Source organism: Rana temporaria, chromosome 3 (assembly GCF_905171775.1).
Source record: "Rana temporaria chromosome 3, aRanTem1.1, whole genome shotgun sequence".
In the NCBI taxonomy this organism is placed as follows: Eukaryota; Metazoa; Chordata; class Amphibia; order Anura; family Ranidae; genus Rana; species Rana temporaria.
In genome coordinates this window covers 194,841,297-194,859,756 of record NC_053491.1, presented here as the reverse complement: position 1 = coordinate 194,859,756, position 18,460 = coordinate 194,841,297, and the positions used below count along the sequence as shown (strand labels likewise).

Below are 18,460 nucleotides of genomic sequence, written 5' to 3'. Positions count from 1 at the left end.
AATGGGCATCTACGGCCACTCCTTTTGACTAACAAAGAAAAGAAGTCCTCTGATAACAACGAGGGTGTTAGGATAATTACCAAATACCACACCCAACATGAAGTAACTAGAAATATTTTGAAACGGTTTTGGCATTTGCTTTTGATCGATCCCCAATTGGGACCGTTCGTATCAAAGGAACCGTCGATTACGTATCGCCGAGCCCAATCACTTAGGGACCATCTCGTAACAAGCGAGTATAAAGGTACCTTTAGATGTGATCCATGTAAGAGGAAAGGCACCTTCACTTGTGGAGGGTGCTCTATTTGCCGTTATATCAATTCCGATCGGCAAATTGTTTTACCTAATGGTCAGCACCATAAACCCAGACACTATGCCAATTGTAAAACCCTTGGTGTAGTGTATTTGCTAACTTGCCATTGCAAGAGGTTTTATGTGGGCAAGACCAAACTACCCTTCCACAAACGGGCATCCCGTCATCTGCATGCCATGCGTACGGCCAATCCTGATCTACCCCTCGGGCGTCATATTTTGACTGAACACGATGGACACTTTCTTGGGGTCAAATTTTTGATCCTTGACAGAGTCCATCCTAACCCCAGAGGGGGTGATTGGAACAAAATTCTGTTACAACTCGAAACCCGTTGGATTGCGGAGCTAGAGGCCAACCACCCTCCGGGTCTAAATGAACAGATTAGCTTTAGACCCTTCTTGGAGGGCTTTTCATCTGGGGGGTGTGAGAAAGATTGATATGAGATTAAATTGTTTGGTGTTTTTGCTTCTTTGTATTTTGTATTTTGCATTCCATGTTTCTCGTTTTTTTTGCTTTCATCTTTGTGCTCATATTGATGATTTATATAATTACTATCATGTCCTTGTATCCCCTGCGCATTCCCATTTTTGGGGATTTCACTCAGGCCCAGAATTGATGTCCGAGCGGTGTTTGTCTCGCTATATATAGCTGGGCGCACGTAAGCCGTCCCCCTTTTATGGGACGGCTTTCTCAGACCTGGTCCCCCCGCACCTTTCAGGTGTCGTTTGACCAAGGGTCTATACCTGCGCCCATAACAGGGACTTGGAAATTACAGGGGTTATTATCTATTCCCCCTTGAGTTTCCTATATGTCCCTGGATCTCTCTCCCCTTTGTCCTTGTCCACATACTTACTAACTAAATATATTTAATTATTTGCTGTGTGTCTTTGGCCTATTGCATTTAGAACTATGCCGTTTGTACATTCAAATGGTTTTTTTCTAAAGTTTCATTTTCTATCATATACTCTGTGCTTGGTATAATTTCTTTCCCCAGCAGTTTTTGTAACCCACAATTACTTTCTAGTAAAACGTTTTCTGCAGACATTTTTTTGTAATCTTCATTTTTGTACTGCCCTCTTTCTTTTTTTGCAATAGCTTATTCCCATCCAGCAATTGTTCTGTTTTTATTTTTGTGTCGGGTTGTCACTTGGCAGTTTTCTCCTGCCTTCCCTCGATACTGCGACGTATCACACGCCGTGACTCCGCCCCTCTGGGCGGCGCTGTTATGGTTTTGTTCCTATGATCGGCGTCTCCTTGCCCCGCTCGGCCACGCCCCCTTCTTTTCCTCGATGCTGCGACGTATTATGTGTCGTGACTCCGCCCTTTTGGGCGGCGCTGTGTTGCCAGTGTCTCTTCGTCCCGCCTGGCCACGCCCCTTTGTCATGACGCAATTGCGTCTGTCTATCACCATCCCCTCATTATAGCTGGCCTATCATGTCCCGCCTGATCCCTCGGACCACGCCCACTATACTAACGTCCGCCTTGCTGCTTCCCTATAAAAACGTTCAGCCGCCCAGTAATGTCAGACACTGCTGGACGGCAGTGGTACGAGCGGCACGTCCTTGGGCTATATTGAGTGTCCATCTCATGTAAGCAATCCTTTACTCTAGACCTCTCCATTCATTTTTGCCTTTAATCCTCACTTGTGTTTTGGTTTCCTATTTTAATGCCTGTTCCTATCTGCCATCCATTGTATTTACAGGCTGGAGCTTTGCTTAGCTCTCTACTGACACCTTTGGCCAAATATAATATTGACACACTTCTGCAAACCTCAGGTATGCAGTTATTTATATATATTTTAGATATTTCTTTTTGTAAATGGTTTAGTATTTAACTATATTCATACTCATCCTGTCCCTTATTTATAGACAGGTTTTGTATATTATTACATGTCACTTTGAGACTATAAGGGCTTGAGATCTTGCTATATGCGATTCTGCACCGCCGGCTTCCTTCCTCCTATTTTCCATCCAGAGGAATCTTCTGCGTCCTAACAGTGGTGTCCTTTTCTGGGATGCGCAGGGTTGATTAAACGCTGTGAGTGGTATGTGTTTTTATCTGCACCTTTTGATGTATTTATTGCCATTTTTCATTTTTGTAATATTTGTAACATATGTATTTTTTCTGTTTTTTAGAAAAGTGGTTCCTATATATGTTGACTACACACATTTCGGCCCCTGATGAAGGGTAATCCGAAACGCGTAGGGCCGTGTACGTCTTCATGGATGTTACTTTTCAATGACACCCATCCATGTACTGTTTTTAAACAATTTATATGTATAATTTTCATTTTGTATAATTTCTATTTTGTATATTAAAATACTTCATTTTTTGACTACTATGACTACTACATATTTTTGTTGCCTTTAAAGCCCCATTTAGGGGGTCTCTCCACATTTTCCTGTTTACCAGGGGTGTTGGCAACTTCTGGAAATCACACTGAGATGTTCCATTTATGCTTTTGTATATAGGGTAGCAAATACCCATGAAGGTGGCTTACTCCCATCTTCTATCCCCCGTCTCTTACATCTCTGCTTGATTTCCATCTATTTTGTTTTTTACTCCTTTGGAATAATATTGTAATTTCTTTGTTTTTTGGAATACAATAACTTTGTTGTCATTTTCGTTATATAATTTATTACTAATTTTTGCTTTTGGTATCTGGCGATTTTGATACTAGGTGCAGCTTTTGACCCATAGTACTCATCATGTTTCAGGGCAGTGAGTGGGAAGAACTTATGAAAGGTTACTCCACTAACCATCACAAGGGAGAAGCCATACAGTCTGAGCTCTCCTCTTTGTGTAACCAACTTGGTAGATTAGTGGAGAAAAAGGCGGCTCTTTTTTGGCACGTTGATAGCTTTGAGAAGTATCTGCGAGAGGACATTAACCCTTACGGGCTCCGTATCCAGATCTTCCCACTGTTAGACAACGTGGACTCTGACTTTCGCAAAAAATGGGAACATAACCTTCAGACATGTTCTGCAAATATGATGAAATTACTTATAGATGAATATAAGATTAGACTTGGGAAGGTTGAAAGAGACATTGATGATATTTATACCAAGCTCCAACCATTTTTGGCTCTCCCCGCTTTTAAAGATCATGAAACCAAAATTAAGGGACGTCTAGATGTAATTACTGCCGAAACCCTATATAAGAAAGATAACAAATTTTGGAGGGACAAACGATCCTTCCAAGAGGGTAAAGCCTATAAATGGCAAACAGGCTATTCTATTCAGCAAAACTCCTCTAGGGGAAGTTCTACTTTCATCCCCAAAAAGGGTCAAAAAACTTCATCCAATGCCTCCAACAATGTCCCTCCAGCAAATTCTTCAAGAAACAGGAGCACGAAACCCAAACGAGCTCTATCTGACAAGGATGATAATACCACTAAAAAACGGCTAGTCCAAGAGTCAGGACCCACAAAAGCTCCTATTATTAGTGAGAAATCCAACAAACAAAGTAATTGTCAAGCCCAGACCACCGGCTTGTTTCCGGTGTTCTCGGCTTCACAACAATTGAATACACAATTAACTCTTGAAGGACTAAGACCAACAATTACTGAAACCACTGATATGGGTTTTTTTCCCCAAGTCCTTCCAACATCACAAGGCACGTAGAATCACCATGCGATCCTTCCGATCACCCTGTGTCTAACACAGGCATGGATATTATCAATCTTTCAAACTACCACCTTTCCAATGATGAGAGGACCTTATTGATGAGAGGTCTAACTTTTTGCCCTCAGGCACCCTTAGATACCTTTGAGCTTACAAAGGATATTCATCTGTTTGCTAGAAAATTGCTTCTAAAGAGCCTATACTCCAAACCAAAAAAAGAAATCTCCTATGCTAGCATTCAACAACATAAAGATGATCTTGATCTACTCTTATCGCTATGTGATGAGGTGGACCTGGTAGATTCAAGTGGCCTATCGGACCTCGAAGATCTGATGTCCGAATTTACTTCAACTATATCCTCTGAACCACCACGTAACATATTAAAAAACAAATCTGATAAGTTCCCCCCCCTACAAATGAATTCCAATCTAGCTGCCTTTGTGACCCTTACTACGGCTGAGATTAAGAAACTACATAAGTTTCGGAATGCTGGACTTATGACTTACCAACCTAATGAGGCACTTGAGAAACTAAAAGAATGTCACCAGCTTACTATTAAGCCTGCTGACAAAGGAGGGAACATTGTGATTCAAACCAATGATCAGTACAAGAGTATGTGTCTAAAGATCCTTTCCAACAAGGACTGGTACACTCCCATCCCAAAATCTACTATCATCAAATACGAAACCGAGTTTTATGCTCTGGTGGATGGGGCGTTCTCCCAAGGCGCAATTAACCAAGACACGTGGGAATTTATACGCATTAAATACCCTAAAATACCTACTTTTTACTGTCTACCTAAGGTCCATAAGGACATTGTCAACCCACCAGGGCGACCCATTGTATCTGGCAATGGTGCGCTAACTGAGAATCTCAGTATGTGGGTTGACTCCCACCTCAAACCTTTTGTACTGCACCTCCCATCTTATATAAAGGATACCATCCACCTCTTACAAAAAATCCAGCATTTCAAAGTATCTCCAGGAGCACTACTGGTAGCGATCGATGTGGAGGCTCTTTATAGCTCAATCCCACATTCTTTGGGATTATCTGCTATGAAGAACATTCTCCTCCCCATTTTTCGGGGAGATCGTAGGCTTGGGGAATTTCTCATTATGTCACTTGAATTTATACTTTATCACGGCGTTTTTTCTTTTGATGGCTCCCACTTCCTCCAGGTGCAGGGGGTTGCGATGGGGACTTCTTGTGCCCCATCGTATGCCAACCTGTACCTGGGGGAGTGGGAGAAGCTATTTTTGACCAGCACCCCTGTACAACCCTTCATTCATCTTGTATCGGGATGGTACCGATACATAGATGATGTTCTTATGATCTGGGAGGGTTCCATTCCAGAGCTTGAGCTGTTCATGACCATCATGAACCGCAATGATTTCAACCTCAAATTCACAATGAATTATAGTAGCTCTAGAATTGCCTTTCTTGATGTTACCTTGATGAAAGGTCCTGATGGGACCATGTCAACGGGGCTTCACAGAAAACCCACAGCGGGTAACACCATTTTACACGCCACCAGTGCCCACCCTTCTCCATTAATAAAATCAATACCTTATAGCCAATACCTGCGCCTTAAGCGAAATTGTTCGACGCAAGAAGATTTCCTTCTAGAGGCGGCAGGATTAAGAGATAGGCTATTACTCAGAGGTTATTCTAAGAAAAACTTAAAAAGATCTTTTCAACGTGCCAATGGGCATCTACGGCCACTCCTTTTGACTAACAAAGAAAAGAAGTCCTCTGATAACAACGAGGGTGTTAGGATAATTACCAAATACCACACCCAACATGAAGTAACTAGAAATATTTTGAAACGGTTTTGGCATTTGCTTTTGATCGATCCCCAATTGGGACCGTTCGTATCAAAGGAACCGTCGATTACGTATCGCCGAGCCCAATCACTTAGGGACCATCTCGTAACAAGCGAGTATAAAGGTACCTTTAGATGTGATCCATGTAAGAGGAAAGGCACCTTCACTTGTGGAGGGTGCTCTATTTGCCGTTATATCAATTCCGATCGGCAAATTGTTTTACCTAATGGTCAGCACCATAAACCCAGACACTATGCCAATTGTAAAACCCTTGGTGTAGTGTATTTGCTAACTTGCCATTGCAAGAGGTTTTATGTGGGCAAGACCAAACTACCCTTCCACAAACGGGCATCCCGTCATCTGCATGCCATGCGTACGGCCAATCCTGATCTACCCCTCGGGCGTCATATTTTGACTGAACACGATGGACACTTTCTTGGGGTCAAATTTTTGATCCTTGACAGAGTCCATCCTAACCCCAGAGGGGATGATTGGAACAAAATTCTGTTACAACTCGAAACCCGTTGGATTGCGGAGCTAGAGGCCAACCACCCTCCGGGTCTAAATGAACAGATTAGCTTTAGACCCTTCTTGGAGGGCTTTTCATCTGGGGGGTGTGAGAAAGATTGATATGAGATTAAATTGTTTGGTGTTTTTGCTTCTTTGTATTTTGTATTTTGCATTCCATGTTTCTCGTTTTTTTTGCTTTCATCTTTGTGCTCATATTGATGATTTATATAATTACTATCATGTCCTTGTATCCCCTGCGCATTCCCATTTTTGGGGATTTCACTCAGGCCCAGAATTGATGTCCGAGCGGTGTTTGTCTCGCTATATATAGCTGGGCGCACGTAAGCCGTCCCCCTTTTATGGGACGGCTTTCTCAGACCTGGTCCCCCCGCACCTTTCAGGTGTCGTTTGACCAAGGGTCTATACCTGCGCCCATAACAGGGACTTGGAAATTACAGGGGTTATTATCTATTCCCCCTTGAGTTTCCTATATGTCCCTGGATCTCTCTCCCCTTTGTCCTTGTCCACATACTTACTAACTAAATATATTTAATTATTTGCTGTGTGTCTTTGGCCTATTGCATTTAGAACTATGCCGTTTGTACATTCAAATGGTTTTTTTTCTAAAGTTTCATTTTCTATCATATACTCTGTGCTTGGTATAATTTCTTTCCCCAGCAGTTTTTGTAACCCACAATTACTTTCTAGTAAAACGTTTTCTGCAGACATTTTTTTGTAATCTTCATTTTTGTACTGCCCTCTTTCTTTTTTTGCAATAGCTTATTCCCATCCAGCAATTGTTCTGTTTTTATTTTTGTGTCGGGTTGTCACTTGGCAGTTTTCTCCTGCCTTCCCTCGATACTGCGACGTATCACACGCCGTGACTCCGCCCCTCTGGGCGGCGCTGTTATGGTTTTGTTCCTATGATCGGCGTCTCCTTGCCCCGCTCGGCCACGCCCCCTTCTTTTCCTCGATGCTGCGACGTATTATGTGTCGTGACTCCGCCCTTTTGGGCGGCGCTGTGTTGCCAGTGTCTCTTCGTCCCGCCTGGCCACGCCCCTTTGTCATGACGCAATTGCGTCTGTCTATCACCATCCCCTCATTATAGCTGGCCTATCATGTCCCGCCTGATCCCTCGGACCACGCCCACTATACTAACGTCCGCCTTGCTGCTTCCCTATAAAAACGTTCAGCCGCCCAGTAATGTCAGACACTGCTGGACGGCAGTGGTACGAGCGGCACGTCCTTGGGCTATATTGAGTGTCCATCTCATGTAAGCAATCCTTTACTCTAGACCTCTCCATTCATTTTTGCCTTTAATCCTCACTTGTGTTTTGGTTTCCTATTTTAATGCCTGTTCCTATCTGCCATCCATTGTATTTACAGGCTGGAGCTTTGCTTAGCTCTCTACTGACACCTTTGGCCAAATATAATATTGACACACTTCTGCAAACCTCAGGTATGCAGTTATTTATATATATTTTAGATATTTCTTTTTGTAAATGGTTTAGTATTTAACTATATTCATACTCATCCTGTCCCTTATTTATAGACAGGTTTTGTATATTATTACATGTCACTTTGAGACTATAAGGGCTTGAGATCTTGCTATATGCGATTCTGCACCGCCGGCTTCCTTCCTCCTATTTTCCATCCAGAGGAATCTTCTGCGTCCTAACAGTGGTGTCCTTTTCTGGGATGCGCAGGGTTGATTAAACGCTGTGAGTGGTATGTGTTTTTATCTGCACCTTTTGATGTATTTATTGCCATTTTTCATTTTTGTAATATTTGTAACATATGTATTTTTTCTGTTTTTTAGAAAAGTGGTTCCTATATATGTTGACTACACACATTTCGGCCCCTGATGAAGGGTAATCCGAAACGCGTAGGGCCGTGTACGTCTTCATGGATGTTACTTTTCAATGACACCCATCCATGTACTGTTTTTAAACAATTTATATGTATAATTTTCATTTTGTATAATTTCTATTTTGTATATTAAAATACTTCATTTTTTGACTACTATGACTACTACATATTTTTGTTGCCTTTAAAGCCCCATTTAGGGGGTCTCTCCACATTTTCCTGTTTACCAGGGGTGTTGGCAACTTCTGGAAATCACACTGAGATGTTCCATTTATGCATTTACAAAAACAGAACCTTGGGGCATTCCCCGACTCAAAAAAGTACCAAGTAAATCGGTACCTAACAGTTTATCTGCATAAACAGTGCTGTAAGCAACAATAAAACAAACCTAAAAACAAAGATCAAAAACAAGGTTTAAACAATAAAACATCACTGCTCAGCCAATCCATTCGGAGAAATTATGAAAGGAGAATGTGCTACTCGTCTTCGATAGAGATGAGGTTTTCCAATAGGGAGCTCCGGCACTAGGCCTAGAATACTAAGGGTCAATTATTCGAGCATCAGGAGGGTCTTAGCAGGTGTTAGCACGGAAGGAGTAGTTAACGTGTATCAGATAAACCGTCTATTCTTGAGCAGCATTAGTGGAGGCAAAGTCAAGCCATAGTTTCCATACTTTGAAACTTTCACTTATTTGACTGCATTCTCTGTGCCACAAGTAGGTATGAGAGTCTAAGGAATGGGTTAAATTTTCGTCAGAGAATCCTCTAGAAAGTATATCACTGTGTGACATTCCTGGGTTATAGGGCTTGGATTCAGCTAATATATAATAAGCAACAAAGTGTCTTTATTTCAGTACTTTCCCTCACTGCTTGCTTTGATGATGTCTCAAAATTTTTGTATTTCGCCCTCACCTTCTCTCGCTTTCAGTGGTCACTAGAACAAATGGAGTGGTGAATCTCCCCAGTGTGGATACAGACAGCAATAAAGTAATTGAACGTCTAATCCTTTCCTACTCCCTCCAAAACTAAAAAAAAAAACCCTTACATACACTATAATACTCTTGTTATATTGTCCAACCCCTGTAGTTGTTCACAGTCCGAATAATAGACATGCATCGTGACTGGATCTTTGATTTTTTTTCTTAACTGTTCAGAGAATAATAGAAAGCATGCATACTGTGTTAAATCTCTTATATATTTGTATTACTTGATGCATGGTAGCAGATAATTAGTTTATAGATTTTTAGATAATGAGTTTCATGAGGCTCTTTTCAACACTCTAAGAATTAAGTTTGCTAAATGAAGCACTGCAGTAAAATATTTGTTCACCCATTCTGATTATTGTGAGAAGTGACTTTGTTTAAACACTTGGGTTGTTTTCCTGACTGATTAATGGTTTGCTGTATTTGTTGATAAAAATATCTACAGCTCTTAGACCCCCTAACGATACCCAATTATCACAATGAGGCATTAATTGTGTAATTCAATATTTATTTTCCATGTGAGAATTAAAACAGTTATGATAAATGGAATCACTGCAAAATGTATCTATAGACCGTTTGTGTCTCATTAAGATGTCTCCCCCCTACTGTATAAAAGTTTACCAAACAGAGGCTTCCTGAATTGTCAGATATGGATAATGCAACTTTCCATAATAACCTCTATTGTAAATTAAATGTGATTTAATGTGCCATGTGTATTACTGTCGTCAAATGTTTTACAACTAATACTATAATAAAGTCTCTGAACCCCAAAACAAAGGAATTAAATGGGGGTAGATACAATAGAATAATACAGTCCCAAGTATTGATTAAGGGATCAAGGCGGACCCCACGAGCAGGATAAACAAACACCACCGTGAGAATGACTTCTTGTGAGGAAACCACCACCTAATGAAAAGCCGCTTACCACAACCAAGAGGTTAATATGCCTATAGAAAACTCCATCCACGGGCTGGGGCACCGAGCCAAGAGGGATTCCAGGGACAAATATGCAGGGTGTGATCACTTTCTCATAGATAAACAGGTCATCAATTCGTGGATGAGAAAGAAAACAGACCAATAGTGTAAGTCTGTATACAATTTATTTAAAAATAAGGACGAAAACGTACTTACAACAAGTAACGTGGTTAAAACATATATAAGTTGCCGGCCGGCACTGTAGGAGCCCTTCTTCCAAACGTTCAACGCTGTGACGTCAGTGTGCGCCGTTCCAGACGCGTTTCGTCATCAAACAGACGTTATCAATGGGGATGGGCGATACACTGATTCACCGCAATATAACAGACCCTCATTCTGACGTGCAATGAAGTGGCTAACTGAAAACGCCATTTTTATTATGGGAAACAACAGCGTGTCAGAATATGAGAAATGCCAGAACTACTCGCATCCAGATACAAACATAAACAACAAGGATTTGAAACCTAATTGGATGCAAAAAAAATAATATAAACAAAGAAAACCCCTTAACAAGGCATATTTATCAGCCCAGGGTATTTTAATTGAAAAAGTGCATGAGAAAAATGTGATATACGACCAAAAATAAATAAATATGAATTCCGAAGCTGAAAAAACTCAGCCCAGTAACTCAAATTGACAACCCACGACCTCTAGTGGAGATAAGTGATAATTAAGTAATTATATATGCGGGGGCCAGATTCAGATACAAGATACGACGGCGTATCTCCTGATACGCCGTCGTATCTCTGAGTACGGGAGGTCGTATCTATGCGCCTGATTCAGAGAATCAGTTACGCATAGATATCCCTAAGATCCGACAGGTGTAAGTGTCTTACACCATCGTATCTTAGGCTGCATTTTCTGGCTGGCCGCTAGGTGGCGCTTCCGTATGTTTACGCAAGGAATATGCAAATCAGTATTTACACCGATTCAGAAACGAACGACCGCCCGGCGCTTTTTTTTTACGTCGTTTGCGTTAGGCTTGTTCCGGCGTAAAGTTACCCCTGCTATATGAGGGGTATGTGCGTATCCTATGTTAAGTATGGCCGTCGTTCCCGCGTCTAATTTTGAAAAATATACGTTGTTTGCGTAAGTCGTTCGTGAATAGGGCTGGACGTCATTTACGTTCACGTCGATTCCAATACGTCCTTGCGGCGTACTTTGGCGCAATGCACACTGGGATATTTTACGGACGGCGCATGCGCCGTTCAAATTTTTTTTTAAAAACGCGGGGTCAAGTCAAATTTAAATACAACATGCCCCCAACATCCCCATTTGAATTACGCGGCCTTACACCGCAACACATACGTTACGCCGCCGTAAATAGGGGCGCAAGTTCTTTCTGAATACAGAACTTGCGCCCAAAGTTACAGCGGAGTAACGTATCGGAGATACGTTACGCAGGAAGAAATATACGCTCAGGTATCTGAATCCGGCCCACTGAAGTGTTTAGTACACAAATGGTAAGAACCAAAGACGGTGAAGGGGTTTTAAACAAGCAAAAACCCCTACTGCTAATGTCCAAACATTATCAGTCCAAAACAATTACGTGAAAAAAATATATTTATATAAATTACCGTAATTGATTGGATTGTGAACCGAATATATAATAATCAATCAATGTTATAAATTTCAAATGGCTATATTTCAAGAACTTGCGTGATAAGAAAGTAAGCCAATATAAAGCCAACTCTCTACTGTGCATACATTAACATGCTGACAAAATAGCAAACTCTCTGAATATTCAGTGAATATGTGATAAAAAACTTTATAGACAAAATAATTATATCTATCCAAAACAGTTTTATAAAGATATGAAAAAAGAATACATATAAAAAATAAATAAAAATAAAAATAAAAATAAAAATAGAAATAGAAATATCTTTTTGAAGATAAAAATATTCTCTACATTTGATCAAAAAGAGAAAAAAGCCCAAATGAAAAAACCCATCCTTGCATGACACAACCAGTATACAAAGGAAACAAATATACAGAAAATTCAAGCATTATTAATAAATTCATTTACATCGTTGTCAATGTTGAGGCCATATGGGGTATAAGTCTTGAGACGGTGTATCCACGCCATCTCAAGCTTAGAAATCTCCCTAACCAGAGAGCTCCCCCTCCAATGGGGCCTAAACTTATCTATTCCAAGAAACAAAGTATTGGACGGATCCCGGTTGTGCACTGTAAGATAATGTTTGGATACTGAGTGGTTTTTAAACCCTGTGATGATGTTCGTGATGTGCTAATTTAAACAAACTTGAAGGGGGCGTTTAGTACGGCCCACATTTGCAGGCCACAAGGGCACTGCAGCATATAGACCACCCCCTCCGTGGCACAAGTGATAAAGGGTTTATTACAGTGCTCATTCTGAGTGACTGTAGATCTAAGCAACGTGGTTCTTCTACCAGTGCAAGAATTGAGGGAACAAACCCTACAGCGTCCGCACTGGTAGTAACCAGTCAATTGGTCAAAAAATCCCCTAGTGGTCACCGGAGGGTTTAGAACATTGGGTGCTATGCGATCCCGTAGGGATGTTACCCCCTTGAATATAACCCTTGGCCTTTCGGGTAGGATGTTTTTCAAAACTATATCGTTTGCTGCGATATGCCAATGCTTATTGATCAATTGTTTAATACCCTTATGTTGAATTGAATAGGGTGTAATGAATGGAACACCTAAGGGGAATTGATTACGATCCTCCAAACTCCTTTCAGCCAGAAGATCCTTTCTCGCAGTAACCCTAACGGACTCCAAAGTTTCCCTTAGAAACCCACTTTCCTAACCCCTTTCCTTAAATCGGTTTGTCAGTACTTCAGATTGCTCCAAAAATTCACGAGGGTCGGAACAATTCCTCCGAAGCCTCAAATATTGACTTTTAGGAACCACTTTAAAGAGCTATGATGACAACTGCTCACTGGGATAAACGAGTTCCTATTCGTAGTCTTAAAAAAGGTGGAGGTAGAGAAGTGGCCCTCTTTAATTTGAATTTTAAGATCCAAATAATGGATCTCAGACTGACTGGCTTCAAATTTTAGTTGTATACCTCTCTGGTTGGTATTTAAATTAATAATAAATTCCTCCAGATCAACCAAGTAGCCATCCCATAGGAGGAGGATGTCATCTATATACCTTGCCCAAAGGGCTACTTCCGGTATATTTTTTGAATAGATGACATCCTCCTCCCACTTAGCCATAAACAGGTTGGCTAAGCTAGGGGCATACTTAGCCCCCATAGCCACACCCGTTTCCTGTTTATAAAAGCGACCCTCAAACCAAAAATAATTTAAGGCTGCTGCAAAACCCAAGCAAAATCATAATGAATTCAACCTGTTTGGCGTGGAGACCTGAAACTTGTGCCAAGTAATGTTGAACGGCCTCAAGACCAAGGGAGTGGGGGATGATAAGGATGTGAAATCAATTGTCACCATCCAAATACCCTCTTTAGGGGAAATCTCTGACAGCAAATTGATGATATGTCTAGAATCCTTGACAAAGGATGACATCTTGCGTACAAGAGGTTGCAGAAATTTTTTTACATATCTGCCCACCCGGGACGTGATTGAATCAATCCCACTCACAATGGGACGTCCCGGAGGCAGACAGGATCCTTGTGCAATTTTGGCAAATAATAAATAGTGGGCGTACGAGGAGCTCTTGGTATCAAGTATAGTCTCTCTTTGGGGGTAAGGATCCCCTCATAGAAACCCCTGCCCACAAGGGCCTCAAGTTGTCTGGTAATTTTAGCTTTGGGATCAGATGGTAATATTGTGTAGGTGCTAGTATCCCCCACAATCTTATGCATGTCTTTAAGGTAGTCAGCCCTATCCAAAACCATGATACCCCCCCCCCACACTTGTCAGCTGGTCTGATTACCAGCTCCTTATTGGTACAAAGGGAATCTAAACCCTCTTGTAGACTTTTATTCAAACAAGCCTTTTTTACCTCCATTTGATCTAAATCCCTCAACAACACATCTCGGAACACCCTAAGAGAGGGTGCCAAAGTACCAAGAGGATTGAAGAGGGAGGCGTTAGATAATCCAGAATGAGTGAACTCACTAACATTAGCTTGATTGGTGGGAAAAATCCCAGCCATATATCTTTTGATGTTTAGTTTCCTAATAAACTTATGGATATCCATGTATGTATTTATGGAATTTATCCAAACATTTAGGGGGCGCAAATTTAAGGCCTTGGACCAGTAACTGCTGTTCAGATTTGCTAAAAACGTGAGAACTTAAATAAAAAATACCTTGTCCAACTACTATATTTTTGGTTGCTTTAACTGCTCTGGCCCTCCTCCCCCCTCGGGTTCCTCTTCTCTTTCTCCCTGTCTTTTTTGGTCTTGCGTGGGCTTGTGAAAACCGCAACTCGAATGTGCATTGGATACAGAGGGAAACTGGTTATTGGATGGTCTATCATAACTAGATTGTGAATAATAGGCACCAGCACCACCCTGTGGGGGAGGCTGAGAATATTGAAAGTCCTCCAAATCAGTCTCTACCTCTCAGGGGAAAAAAGAAATTCTGTGTCGGGATTGGGCCATTGTTATCTTGGAAGGTAAACCTTCTTCCCATTGACAACTGTCTGGCAGAGGGCAGCAGATTTTGGTTGGTTTTGCGCAAAATTTATAGCATCTACCAAAAAGGGGATAGTTTTATTGCATTTTTATTAATATATTTTTTTCTAGTAATGGCGGCGATCAGCAATTTTTATTGTGACTGTGACATTATGGTGGACACATCGGACACTTTTGACACTATTTTGGGACCATTGTCATTTATACAGTGATCAGTGCTATAAAAATCCACTGGTTACTGTAAAAATGACACTGGCAGTGAATGGGTTAACCAGGAGGGTGCACTGTAGGGGTTAAGTGTTCTCAAAGGGAGCGATTTCTACTGTGGGGGGCGTGGCTGGGCATGTGACATCACTGATCGTCGTTCCCTATGAACCCATTTGAGTACAATTGCACATGATGACTTAAAAGTTTTAAGTCATCATCATGTGCGATTGTGCGTGTGTGCCAGGCATCAAATATATTGCTCAATATGGATTAAATAAATTATAAATATGCATAGCCATAGATATCATTAATAAAGTGTTTATGAAGTGATTTGTGCAACAGCTTTACTTTGCTTAAACGTTACTTTATTACAGTTTATTTATGATATGGCTATGCATATTTATTTATTCCACTGAGCATTATATTTTGCTACTTGCTTCTGGTTGGCAGTTGGCACACATGAACATGATCACGAGGATCAATAAGTAGTACCTGGCTGCTATCCTTGGTGCTGCTGTTAGAGGTTCCCCATCGGGCCACCATACATTCCTTCTCCCGTTCTCTCTTCTCCTCCTCACCTCACATCACGTTTCCCCTCTAGGGAAAAGATGATGCTGCGCAGAGGAGTATAGGCATACGCCACTGCTTGGGAATACATCATGGGCCACAGAGCTTCCCACCCCTCTTCAGAGTTAAACGTGGAACACTTATTGCTTTGCTACAAAACTGAGGTACTCTCCATATGGGAGGGGTTATATAGGGGAGGAACTCAATTTTAATTGGGTTTGCTAGTGTCCAATCTCTTGTGGTGACTACATAACGCATTAAGTAATTAAGACTCTGTGTCCCGTGATGTATTCCCAAGAAAAGGATTTTACAGGTAAGCTGTAATCCTATTTTTTTTAAAGGTGGTCAACATGTGCAACCTATATTATCTGCGTTTAACCAGTTTAGTCCAACCCCCCCCCCCCCCCCAAAAACAAGGCTGAATGGAAGTCTATTGAGGGTGCAGCACAGCAACAGAAAGATACAGTAGCATATCAACCTATCCAATTTCGTAACAGTATCATAAAAAATAATAGACATGTAGCACTCACCCCCGAAGGAGCCGCTGGTTGATTTTGGAATCGGCCTACTAAGTTACCCTGGCGGTGTCTAGGGGTGCAGTTGTGAGAACAGCGGCAGTGAGCCAATGTCCAGACATCCAATAAAGAGTTTTCAATGCTTTATTGTCCAGGCCAAACACAGCCAACATCAACATAATTCGGAAAGGTCAAGGTTGATGAAGGAAAGAAAGAGAACCTTGCTGTATCAGGCCTGGATATTGGATGGAGCAGTCAGTACTGCTCTGTGTAGTACCAATTTCTGTAACTCGTCACCACTCTGCTTGGAGTGGGTAAAGGGCCCCCGTACAGACCCCTATGATAGGCCTGGCAGCCGAAGTGTCACTCTGAATTAGCTGGGAGGAACAGGCCCGACTCTAGGGCCTCTGCCACAGGCCAATTTCAATAAAGGACTTAGGTGTATAAAGAGAGCAAATCCTCCCAGTGGACTTTCCTATATAGGGCCCCGGATGACAGCAATCATACCTTTAAGTGGTCCGGACACCCTATTTTTCTCAACAGGTCCTGGAACCCAGTGAAGCACTGGGGTCCCCTTTTTCCTCAGGATGAGGTTCGGTGAGGTCTGCAGCTTTGGCCAGGTGGGCCGCGCCGGCGGGGTCCATGGATGCGCGTACCCTGAAGGTGGGCACCGCACCTGGAACAGGGACCCCGCGAAGATTTTTTAACATATGACCCCTGTCACAGATATACTCTCCCCCAGCATGCCCCGCGAGGGAAAAACTCCTCCAATTGGCTGCTGGGCAAAACTCGCTCTGCCAGAACCCCTCTAGCGCCAACTGCCGGCCAGGGGTGGTAACACACCCCTGGACCACAGACTGACCCAGTGGACGTTTCTGGAATGACAGAAGTCACTAAATTTGGACAAACACCGAATGGGAGCAAAGTAACTCTCCCATTCCCACTAACTTTAGCGTAGTGCCCATGCTGAAAGCAAGGGGACGCTACAGACAATTACTGAGGCTTTTTCTACATAGAGAGGTCCAGGTTGTATATGAGGTTAAAATGACAACCAAGTTACAAATGATGAAAATGTAGCACAATACCATAACCAGGGGTGGACTGACCATTGAGTCACTCGGGCACTTCCTGAGGGTCCCATGCCACTAGGGGGCCCCATCAGGGTTGCCAGGCTCAGTAAAACCAGGGACAGTATGTAAAAAATGTTTTTTTTTAGATCTGTCCCTGATATGTCCAAAACCGACATGCTTTTGATGTGAAAATTCCGAGATTTTAGCTGCCCCGCCTCTGCACTGCCTCCTGGCGTGGTGGCCATCTGTAAGCCCAGGGGCCCCATAATCTTCTATTGCCCGGGGGCCCCATTAGTTGTCAGTCCGCCCCTGACCATAACTATATTACTTAAATGTAATAACCCTATTTTGTATATTTTAACCTAACAGGTAAGAAGATTTGAGAAAGAACGAAAGAGAAGAAAGTGAAGAAAAAGACTGAATAAAATGATTCAGCTGGATTTCCTCAGCCTCATAATGAAATCAAGGAAAATACATATATGTAACGCATAATGCCCAAACTGTCTTCGGTAGATTGCTGTTATTGTACCTTAGAGAATATTTTGGATAGCAAGAGGAGTAAAATGTAGCAGAGAGGTCCTATGTGTTGATGATAAATGAATGCAATTGCAAGTGTTGCTGAAATAAATCAAGTGTTAATAAACAATTTAGAGTTTGATGGAGTTAACTGCCTTCAAAGACTGCCCCAGTGGTAAAAAGATTAATATTTTCTAATGGGGAATAACTAGATGGGCTACACTTAGCTGGTGCCTAAGGAAATATTTCTAGAGTCTGGAATCATAGATAACAGTGTTATACTAAAGTGTATTTCCACATTTGCAGCCGAATTGGGATAAAACCTACTTGGTATTTCTCATTCACATAGCAGAAATTCAAAACATATACCGTATTTAAAAAATGCTGCTTACAACTTATTTGCTCTTTTCAGAGGTTCAGAACATCTATTTTCATCATCTTCTCAAAGACTGTTCATTATAATTTTGGACTTATATCATTATTTGCACAAGTCTGTGCTTCTGGATATATCCAGGTGCATAGAGGTTTCACTTTTGCACCATTTAGAGGCTCACCCTTTTGGTATATATATAAAGTCGGGTATCACTTTCATATACCCCAGTTCAGTCACTCATTGTGTTTGTGCACATACGTTTGGTATTACACCTTTGTTGTGATTTTAGTCACATATTTGAAGCGCTTATCATTCTTTTTTTTTTACTTTACCTTTTGTGTTATGTGAACACTTTTAGATATAGCTGCCTCAGATACACTTTATTTACTTTATTACCATAACTGTATACTCACAGTAGCCCATCGGAATTTTTTTACACATTATTCACTGTTTACAACTTATTTGCTCTTTTCAAAAAAACTCCAAACAAAACTTTTGCTATGCAATGTTAAAGAGAGGGCATGGGAGTTATGTTT

The 18,460-nt window shown here is 41.5% G+C and overlaps 1 protein-coding gene across 1 annotated transcript in view; it reads left to right on the top strand.

Annotated features, from left to right (window-relative positions):
* The window catches only part of LOC120931999, a 39,999-nt gene extending 22,174 nt beyond the window's left edge, over positions 1–17,825 (top strand). Inside the window, exon 6 of the mRNA XM_040344046.1 lies at positions 17,405–17,825. Coding sequence (XP_040199980.1) covers positions 17,405–17,418 — 14 coding nt within the window. The 3' untranslated portion in view covers positions 17,419–17,825. The remainder of the gene's footprint in view (positions 1–17,404) is intronic.
* The last annotated feature ends 635 nt before the right edge of the window (positions 17,826–18,460 follow it).